The 9589-nt window shown below is 62.2% G+C and overlaps 2 protein-coding genes across 7 annotated transcripts in view; one reads left to right on the top strand and one right to left on the bottom strand.

Moving 5' to 3' along the window:
- Positions 1 to 2276: 2276 nt before the first annotated feature.
- Positions 2277 to 9286, bottom strand: CLEC11A (C-type lectin domain containing 11A). 3 transcript variants are annotated; one of them, XM_054672655.1, is made up of 5 exons: positions 8940 to 9286; positions 6055 to 6193; positions 3893 to 4079; positions 3384 to 3575; positions 2277 to 2963 (listed from the first exon to the last, which is right to left on the bottom strand). In XM_054672655.1, the coding sequence occupies exons 1-5, from the start codon at positions 9269 to 9271 to the stop codon at positions 2518 to 2520; spliced, it is 1296 nt and encodes a 431-aa protein (XP_054528630.1). In that variant the 5' UTR covers positions 9272 to 9286; the 3' UTR covers positions 2277 to 2517. The 3 variants fall into 3 exon arrangements, with proteins under 3 accessions (XP_054528630.1, XP_016792160.1, XP_001173878.1); XM_016936671.3 differs by lacking the exon at positions 8940 to 9286 and having other exon boundaries at positions 6055 to 7992; XM_001173878.5 differs by lacking the exons at positions 6055 to 6193; positions 8940 to 9286 and adding an exon at positions 4312 to 4691.
- Positions 8164 to 9589, top strand: part of SHANK1 (SH3 and multiple ankyrin repeat domains 1) — a 60875-nt gene continuing 59449 nt past the window's right edge. For 3 of the 4 annotated variants that reach the window (XM_024351605.3, XM_024351603.3, XM_024351606.2), the window contains exon 1: positions 8520 to 8583. The gene's annotated coding sequence lies outside the window, so the exon portion shown is untranslated. Of the gene's footprint in view, positions 8584 to 9589 lie in introns of all 4 variants that reach the window. The other variant, XM_024351604.3, reaches the window with a different exon arrangement.

Here is a 9589-nt window from a genome sequence, read left to right as displayed (position 1 = left end):
GTCTGTCAGACCAGACGGTGGCACCTAAAGTGATGTGGAAAGCCCTGGACCCTACGGGAAACTAGAGAAGGTGCCTCACCCAGCCTTGGGGAGGCCAGGGAGGAAAAGCAGCCGAGATCCGACTCATCTCAGGGTCCCCTGCATGATGCCACACAAGCATCTTCAAAGGGCTCCCATGTGCCAGGCGATGCTGGGGACAGAGATAGTCATACCTTGTCCTGCCCTCCCCCACGCACCTGGAGTGTCCCTCAGCCTGTCTGATCAGGGCTGGGTCAAGAGAGGAACAAGGGGTTTGTGGATACCAAAGGGGATCCCTAACCCCGCACGGGGCTGGGGGAAGGGCTGGTTGTTGGGGTGATGTGTTACCCAATTCTTGGAAGTGGGTGTTTACCCTAGAGAGGAGGGAGGATGGAGATCTTTGCATATACAAAAGCACAGTGTCAGGAGAGAGTACAGACAGATGAAGGTGAGGTTGAATTGCCCTGGTGAAGCTCAGATCTGGGAACTGCAAAGACCCCTCTGTGTCTGGTACTATTCTAGATCAATACTGTTATTATCCCCACAGTACAGATGGAGACACTGAGAAGTAGCAAGGTTATGTCTCACTCAGGTTCTCCCAGGAGATAAGTGGCTGAGGTAGGATTGGAACCTGGGCCATCTGGCTCTAGAATCTGGGCGGGTAGCCATGGTGTACCATGCCCAAATACTTCCAGAATGGAAGCTCTGCCAGGGCAGAGACCCCTCTGGGAAATAATAGATACTCATCATTGTCTGCCTAATCTGACCTCTGGTTGGCTATAAGATCTAGGGCTGCCTATCCCTCCCCGGGGAAACTGAAGCTCAGCATGAGAAGAATTTCTGATGGAAGGCTGACTCCAGGCCACACCCCCACTCTCCTATTCTGTATTCCTCTGGGGATGTGGGGCTGAGAAATGTCTCCTGAAGGGAGAAGGGTGGGTGATCTCCCCTCTATCCAAGCTGACAGTGATGGCTTGCTCCTCCCATGTGTGGATCCAATGGTGACCCTTTAGGCAGTGGTGCAATGGCTGAAGGAAGGGAAGGGGCAGAGTGGTAAGGACAGACAGGGTCACATCCCCATTCCTGGGCTCCCTGTCAGGGTCACGCCCATGATGCCAACCTTGGGGGAGGTACTAGGGTGATTTCCAAAGAGCCTCTCCTCTAGACAGCGCTGGCCACTATGCTGAGGCCCCGGCTGGCGGACTCCTGGGTGTCTTCACTGCCCCCAGGGAGTAAAGGTATGAAAAATGGTGAGGGAGAGCCGGGCACTGTGGCTCATGCCTGTATTCCCAGCACTTTGGGAGGCCCAGGAGGGCAGATTGCTTGAGCTCAGGAGCTCAAGACCAGCCTGGGCAACGTGGCGAAAACCAACCTCTATAAAAAAATACAAAAATTAGCCAGGTGTGGTGGGGCGCACCTGTAGTCCCAGCTACTTGGGGGGCTAAGGTGGGAGGACTGCTTGAGCCCAGAAGATTGAGGCTGCAGTAAGCCATGATTGTACCACTGCACTCCAGCCTGGGTGAAAGAGCAAGACCGTGTCTCAAAAAAGGAAAAAAAAAGGTGAAGACGGAAGGTAGTGTGTGGCTCAGGTTCAGCCACCACCAAATGCACACTGTCCTGGTCTCACCTGAACATCCCAAGAGCCGCACAAAGTAGGAGGGATTGTGCCCACGTTCAGATGAAAAACCCGAGGCTCACAGAGGGGAAGGGACTGGCTCCTGGCCTCACTGGCAGGAAGCAGAGGAGGGAAAATTGGGAGGAAGTCTAAGCTTCAGGGTTGGGTGAGTCCTTAAGTCCATGTCTCAATATATCATCCCAACAAGTCCATGAAACCATATCATCTGGGGAAACAAATTGGACACGCCACTTAAACAAATTAAACGGGCTCTTTCCTGCCGGACTTGTCAGAGCCTTTAGCCCCTTCACGTTTCCCAAATCTCTTTGACCAGGACCAAGGCCAAGGCCTGGGACAATTGGCAGGCCCTGGGTCCCAAAGGCCGAGAGAGAGGGCACGATGGAGGTGAAGGTGTCTACAGCGTTTGTACGCGTGTACTCCGGCCATCTGTGCACAGAACAGATGACCGTGTGTACATATGCACCTGTGTTTCCCCATCACTCCATCTGCGGCTCAAATGACATCTGTAAAAAGCAGAACAGGCATCCAAAGGCCAGGACACGCGCCCAAAGACCAGGGTCGGGCCCTTCCCGGCTTCCCCTGCAGGAGATGAAGTCCAAGACTGCCTTCACTGCTCCTCAAGTCAGATTCCACAAGGATTTATTGGCACCGGACCTAGCCTGGTGCCCGCCCCTTCAAGGAAAGACACTAACAAGGAGGAGTGCCGGCACCGCAAGAGCCCTCCCAGAAGCGCCCAGCCTGGGGGTCGGGGAGGACGCTGCCATTCGTGGACAGGAAGGGAAGGGCGATCCCGGAGGAGGGTGGGCACGGCGCAGGGAAAGGTCGGGTGGTGGGATGGGCAGGGAGGCGGGGTACCGGCCCCGCTAGAAGGGGAACTCGCAGACGTAGTAGAGACGCCGCTGGCAGTCGTGGTCCCACCAGGAGCCGTCGTCAGAGGCCTGCGCCACGCAGTTCTCGAGCGTGCCACCGTTGGGCTGGTCCGGGCTGAGCGGGTGCGGCGAGGCGCTGGGCTGGGCGCCGAGCTCGGGGCGGGGTGAGCGATGCCAGGCGAAGAAGGACACGCGCTGGCCGTTTTCGAAGAGGTAGAGGCCCTCGGCGCGCCGATCGTGCACGCCCAGCCACACGGGCCAGTTGTAGGGAGCGAGGGCCGCGCGCAGGTACCGAGTGAGCGCCTCCATCTGCTGGCGGTCTGCCGGCTGCGCCAGGCTCCCGCCCCGCGCCGTGCACCGCGCCTGCGCCGCCGCCTGAGCTTCAAAGTCGCGCGAGAGCAGGAAGCACTTGTGGCCCAGGCGCAGCCCCTTCAGGCAGCCTGTGGGCGGGGCCGGGTAGAGAAGGAGGCGGGGTCATGCATTCAGAGTCTGGAAGGGGGCGAGGACAAAACATCCGGGGGTGGAGGGAGGCGGGGCCGGGAACTCTTGGGGAGGGCTGGGAGGAGGCGTGGTCAGAACCGCGGGAGCCAGGAGGTGGAGAGTCTGGTCCGCCAGGGGCGGGGCCAGGCGGTGGGAGCTGGACTGTAGGGGGCGTGGTGCTGCCCCAGTCGGGTCCGCGCGGGTCTGGAGTGCCCACCCGCTCCCTGCATTCAGCCTCCCAGCTCTCTAACCCCGTCCGCTAGCACACAGCAGCTCTCCCGAACTCTCCCGCCCGGGACACCTAGGGTCACCTTCTCAACCAGTCCCATACCTGGCCCAGATAGTCTCATTTTTTTCCACCCCGCGCGCCGCGGACTCACCCTCCAAGCGGCCGTGCTCGCGCTCGGCGCGACCCTGCGCCTCCTGCAGGGCTTGCACGGCATCGCGGGTGTCGCCTGCCGCGTTCCGCAGCTGCCGCAGCCCCTGGGTCAGCTCGACCACGCGGGTGTCCAACGCGTGCAGACGGACGTGCAGCTGGTGCAGGCCTGCGTCCAGGCCGGCCAGGCGGCCCACTGCGGACAGACAGGGATCATGCTGGAGGGGGAGCCTGGAGATGCAGCGGGGGGCCTGAGGACCTGGAGAACTGGGATCTAGGGCTCCTGAGGGCGGGGTGGCGGGGGAGGGGCACCCCGGACTCCTGGAAGGTAGGGTCGAGTGGCCCAGGCTCTTAGGAGGCATGGCCTTGGACCTGGGGCTCCTAGGGGTGTGGGGGCTCTGGGCTGGGCAATGGACAACTGAAAGGCCACCTGGCAGTGAACCGACCCTTCATTTTTGCGAAAGTGACCGCGGCGGCCTAGGAGTTTGGGGGTGAGGGCTTCTGGTTACTCACGGATGTAAGTGACGATGTCCTCAGGGGTGGGAGAGGGGCTGGGGCTGGAGGATGGGGTTGGCGTTGCTTCCTCCTCCTCTTCCTCCCCCTGGTCCTCCTCCATCTCCCAGTCCTCTTTGCCCTCAACAGTTCCGGCAGGATTCTCATCCCCCCTCCCAGCAGGCAGTCCTAGGGCTTCCTGCAGATGCTGGGGCAGGGGAGGGGTGGTGAGCCCCAGCCTGCCACCAAGATGCCCCATTCGCCCCTTTCCAACTCATAACTCATTCTCTGCCGCCTGAGTCCTGTCTCTGAGCCCATCACCCTCCCACTCCTCTGAGACTATCCCAATCGCTCCTCATTGTCCATTTCCCTAACCTTGCAATACCCCCTCCCAGGCCCACAGTTCACCACCCATAGCTCCCTGACACTCCAGAGCTCACCTTCAGCATCAAGGCCTCCCTCTCCCGCTCCTCCTCCTGGGCACCTCCCCAGCCTCCCTCCCACTCCCTCTCCGCTCCCCGAGCCCCATGGCCAAAGCCCAAGAGCTGGGGGACCACCAAAGCCCCCAAAAGCCAGGCTGCCTGCATTAAGCTGGACTCTTGGCACCCAAAGTTCCAGATGTCTGGATGTCTGGGGTGGGAGGGGTGGCCTCTGGGAACTGCCAAGTGCCCCTGCCCTGTGTGCAGGTCACTAGCCCCCAGGTTCCCGATTCTCCCAGCTTCTCTCTTCCTGTTCCTCTCCTCGTCTCTGTCCGGTCCGTTGGTCTCCTCTGCTTCTCTGTGTGTGTCTCTCCCCGCCCCTCTTGGCTCCCCGGAGGCCCTGCCTCTGTGGCCGGAAACCTCCAACGTTCCAAAGCCGAGATCCCGCCTTGGGTCTCCTCGCACACCCTCCTCTTTCCACTTTCCAGAGCTCGCTTCCGCCCTGCTCTTTCCTTCTGCTGTAGCCCAAAGATCAGATAATCAGGAAGAGGATGGAGCTGGCTCTCCAAGGAATCTTGGAAAACACAGGCCCCGGCCTCAGCCCAGGAACCCGCTCAGAACCATCTGGGCAGTGGTGGGATGCTGGGACCGAGCACTGCTCCCTTCTTCCCTGCCTGGCCATTCCTAAGGAGGGGCAGACCTCAGGGTCTCGCTGAGGTTGTTATTACCCTGTGGCCACCATCGCCCGCACACTCAATGGAGGAGACTCCAGGGCCCCTCCTGCCCCCTAGATTGCCCATCCTACCCTCCAAGCCCTCGTCTGGAGATCCAAGTGAGTGTGTGTGGGGGCAGGGTGACACATGTGAAGAGCACGCGTGTGACTGTGTGCATGACCCTGGAAGACAGGGCTCGGGGATTAATTGGCCACTTTACTAGAAGCCTCCTGCAGGCCAGGCTCTGGGCTGGGTGATGCTGGGGACTCCAGCTGCTTGCAGACCAGCAGCCAGATAGCTCTGGGGATGAGGGGGCTGGAGATGGGAGAGGGTGAGGAGTCTGGCGGAGCAGTCAGGGAAGGTTTCTCCAGGAGGTGAAATCGACAGACGCTAGGTTGTGTGCTCAAGGAGCTCTGAGCATTCAGCAAGCCACCTCATTTCAGCCTGGACCACTGCAGTCTCGCCCTCCCCCTCCTTCCTCCTGAGCCCCTCCAATCCCGGCTGCTTGCCGCAGCCAAAGCAATCCTTCCAAACCATAAATCAGATCACATCACTCCCCACTCCCCTGCTCCCCCACCTTCCCATCATAAGCAGGAGGGAAGCCAAGCCCGGGCCTCAGTCCTCAGCGCAGCCTACCATGCTGGGGGCTGGGAAGGAAGAACCCTTTGCACCTCTGCAGCCTCATCACCCCCACTCCCTTCACCCACCCCCAGCCTCCACCTTCCCTGGCCTCTTGGCTCATCCCCAAATACTAAGCTGATTACAACCTCAGAGCATTTGCACTAGCCCTTTCCTCCTTCTAGAAGCCTCTTTCCCCAGCTCCTTCTCATCATCGAGGTCTCAGCTCCAGGAGGTCTTCCCCAACCACCTTATCTATTCCGCAAGTTACTTTATTAAAATGCCCCATTTCATCTTTTTGGTATAATCAAGACTGGCATGATCTTGTTTGTTTGTTTATGTCTGTTCCCTGCCAATGAAAGCAGGGATTTTTATGCACTGATGCATCTCCTAGCACAAGGCCTACCTAGCACATAGTAGGTGTTCAACCAACCTGTTGAGTGGGCGAGAGGGTAGCCGTTCCTGGTGGGGTCAAAGGCCTGGAAGCTTCACCTCTTTGGTTTGCTGGCACCCAAGTTCCCAGGGTGGTGGTGGCAGGGTAGGTAGAGGTGGTGAGGGCAGTGGGAGAGAGGCTTGGAGGCAAGGAAGAACAATGCCATGCCATGCCCCTCTATGTCAGGCCCATGAGTCACGCAGGGCTTTTCCCGCCCAGGCCTGGCTGGTGGTGCCAACAAGCATGGGGCACACCAGCCAAGGATCACTGGGCCTGCTCTTCAAAGGAGGAGACCGAGGCTCTGAAACAGCATAGCCTGCTGGAGGTCACCAGTGTGGCGGCAGCTAGCCAAGGTTTCTGGCTCCAAGAGCAGGGCATCTGCCCTCGGCTGCCGGGAGCCCCAGGAGGGGCCTTGGAAATCAGTGCCTCCAGCCTTCCGTTTTCCAAGAAATCCTGGTACATCGAGGGCACTGTGACCTTGGGCAGACTGCTCCCTGCCTCAGAGCCTGGGCCTCTCAGGTGCCCATCGGGAACCTGGGGCCCCTCACCAGGAGCTACAGACCTCAAGAAATAATGCATATGTGGGGAAAGGCCTTGTAAAGTGTGCAGGGGTGCACAGCCTCTCTGGCTGCTGGAGCCAACATGGGCAGCCGTGCTTTCCCCGGGCCCAGCTGCTCACCACCTGGGCTAGTGGGTACACATCAAGATAGAGGCCTCCCCAGGCTGAGCAGGCACCTCCTCCAGCTCATACTCGGGTACCCCGGAGAGCCTGCAGCTGGAGGGGAACCCAGAAGCTGCCTAGAACTGCCCCCTGCAGGCCCTGGAGGTGCTGTTGGAGCTGGGAGAATGAGGAAGCCTGGGCTAAGGGGACACTCATCACTCACTGCTGCCCTGTGGGATCTGCTCTGTCCCTGTGGGTGCGTCCCAGGCATGAATGAGCTGTCTGCCTGCAGCTGGCTGCATATGCGTGCCTACACAGACATGTGCAAACTCTGAGGAGACGGTTGGGTGTGTCTGTGTGTGACGAATAAGGATATGCAACTATGAGGGGATATGCCCAGTAGTGAACAACAGTGGTCAAGTGAGGACTTTGGAGCCAGCCTACCTGTTCCTGATCCTTGTTACCACCTCCTTACAGCTGGATGACCTTGGGCAAGTTACTTAGCCTCTCTGTTCCTTGGTTTCCCCCTCTGGAAAATGGGGATGGTGAAAGTCCCTGCGCCTGGCACACAGAAAGTGCTCCAGGAATGTCAGCAGTAACTATCCTGGAGGGGAAGGATGGCACGGTGTTGGGCATGTAAATGGGTGAGTGCGAGCCAGTGCAATGGACAGCACGGTGGGTGGGTGTGATGGGAAGGCGTGCACACGTCTCTACAGTGCTGTAACTCCGTTTTGGTGTTGAGAGATCTGGGCATGCATACCGGGGTGAACGCCTGTGTGCGTGTGTGCGCGCGCACGTGCGTGTGTGGTGGGCAAATGTGTGCATGTGCTGCGTGTGTGCCCGGGCACAGGGGTGTGACAACTGCATGTAGCTGGGTGTGTTTGTAGCTGTGTACCCCAGGTGCATTGTGTCTGGGCATGCATGCGCTGGAGAGGGTGTGTATGTGGGGACTCTGCAGGTGCCGTTACAGCTGGTGACTATGCACCTGTGCCTTGGGGAAATGTGGCCTGGCCCAGGTATGTCCACGTGTGCCCTGACCCAGTGCTTAAATGGAAAGGGTGTGTGTGTGTTTGGGGGGACAGGGTGGGAATCTATAGCCTTCACACTTAAATTTGGGGGTGTAGAGTCTGGCAACAAATATTTATTGTGCCCCACTCTGTGTAGGGCGGCGGGGAGCTCTCTGGGAGGGGGTGATCCTGAGGTGTGTGTGGGGGGCACCCTTATGGGGGCAGGACCCCTTCGTCGGGGTATGGGAGCAAGCAGGGGCGGAGTCAGGATTTGGGGACTCGGAGGTGGTGAGGAGTGGTGGGGGAGGGCAAGGGTAGGGGGCGGAGCCGGCGGCGGTGGGGGATGGGCGAGGTTTGGGGGCGCGGGGAGGGGCGATGTCTCCTCCGCCGGCTCCTGGAGGGAGGGGAGAGGGCGGAGGGAGGGGAGGGAGGGAGAGAGGGAGGGAGAGAGACAGGGTGAGGGAGAGACAGCGAGAGCGAGAGAGCGAGAAGGGTGGCAGAGGAGGCGCGGAGCGGGCGGCGGCGGCGGCGGCCCGAGGAAGAGGAGGAGGAAGAGCAGGCGGAGACGCGGCGCCCGGAGCCGGCCGGACCGAGCCGGGGGCGGGCGAGGAGGGGCGCGGCGGCCGCGGCGGAAGGGGGGGCGCTCTGCGGATGGCCAGGCCCGGCCCGCGGGGGGGGTGAGGTCCTCGGCCCTCCCGCCCTCCCCCCCGGTCCCCGCCCGCCCCCTCCCCGGGCCCGCTCGCCCTCCGGGGCGGTGGGGCATGGCCTGAGGGTCCCCCGTCTCCGGGGGGGTGGGGGGTGGGGGGAGGGGGGAGGGGCCGCGGGCGCCGCCGACCGGGACTCAGCAGCCCCGCCAGGCAGGTAAGGGGGTCGAGAACCTGGGGGGTTGGGGCAGCTGCGGGGCCGGGGCCGCGGGAAGGGGCGAGGGCGCCCCGGATGTCCTTGGCCCGGCGCCGGGCTCCTGGCCTGGGTGTGCGGCTGGGGGTACGGGTGAGGTGGGGAGCGTTGCCCTGGGCGACACCAAATTGGGTTACGCCCGGGTCCCCGGTGCCCCGTCCCAGATCGCATCCTTGATGGGAGGGCGCGCCCCCCACCCCCCGCCAGCAGAGCCCCTATCCCGAACCCGCCTCCCGGCTCTCCGGGGCCAAGGGCTCGGTCCTGGTACCCGCCTCCCCGCCCAGCCCGGCCACTCCCCCGCCTCGCCCTCCCTGGCGTACCTGGGCCCCTCCGCCAGGTCACCCTGGTCCCCACTCCCCTCCAGCGAGGGTCTAGGCCCGGGCCTCCTCCGCCCCTTTCGACCCCTCCAGCTCCCGCTTCTCCTTCCAGGCTCCTCCAGTCCCTTTCCACCCCTGCCCAAGCTCCCTGCGTCCCCACCAGGTCTCCAGTCCCTACACCGCCGGCCGGCGCGCCCCCTCGGCTCCCGCCCCCGACTCCTGCTCCCCGGTGCCCCCCGCCCCTCTCCCCGGCCGGGTTCTCCCCCACCAGTTTCCCAGCCTCGGCTCCGGCTCTCTCTCCCCGCCCCTCCCCGCCTCCCTCCGCCTCCATTCATTCTCCCTGGCCCCGCTCTCGGCCACGCCAGCCGCCCCCTGTCCCCCCACAGCCTCCCAGGGCACCCCCTCTCTCGCGTCCTCCACCACCCCCCTCGCCGATTCCTCAGCCCGTCTCGGTACCAGCTGCGTGCCAGCTATTCTTAGCCGCGGAGCGTTTGATTCATGCCGCCCCGGCGGAGCGTGCCCGCTCCCTCCCGCGAGCCCTGAGGGGGAGGGGCCGGAGCCGGCCCGGGGGGGCTGGGGCAGCCGTACGCGCGGGGGGCCCTAGCCAGCTTTTCTTTCATCCCACCGGCCACCCCCTCCGAGCGGGGTTGAGG

This window comes from Pan troglodytes, chromosome 20 (assembly GCF_028858775.2).
Source record: "Pan troglodytes isolate AG18354 chromosome 20, NHGRI_mPanTro3-v2.0_pri, whole genome shotgun sequence".
NCBI classification, from domain to species: Eukaryota; Metazoa; Chordata; class Mammalia; order Primates; family Hominidae; genus Pan; species Pan troglodytes.
Note: the sequence above shows the minus strand (reverse complement) of the source record. Positions and strands in the feature narration are given on the sequence as shown.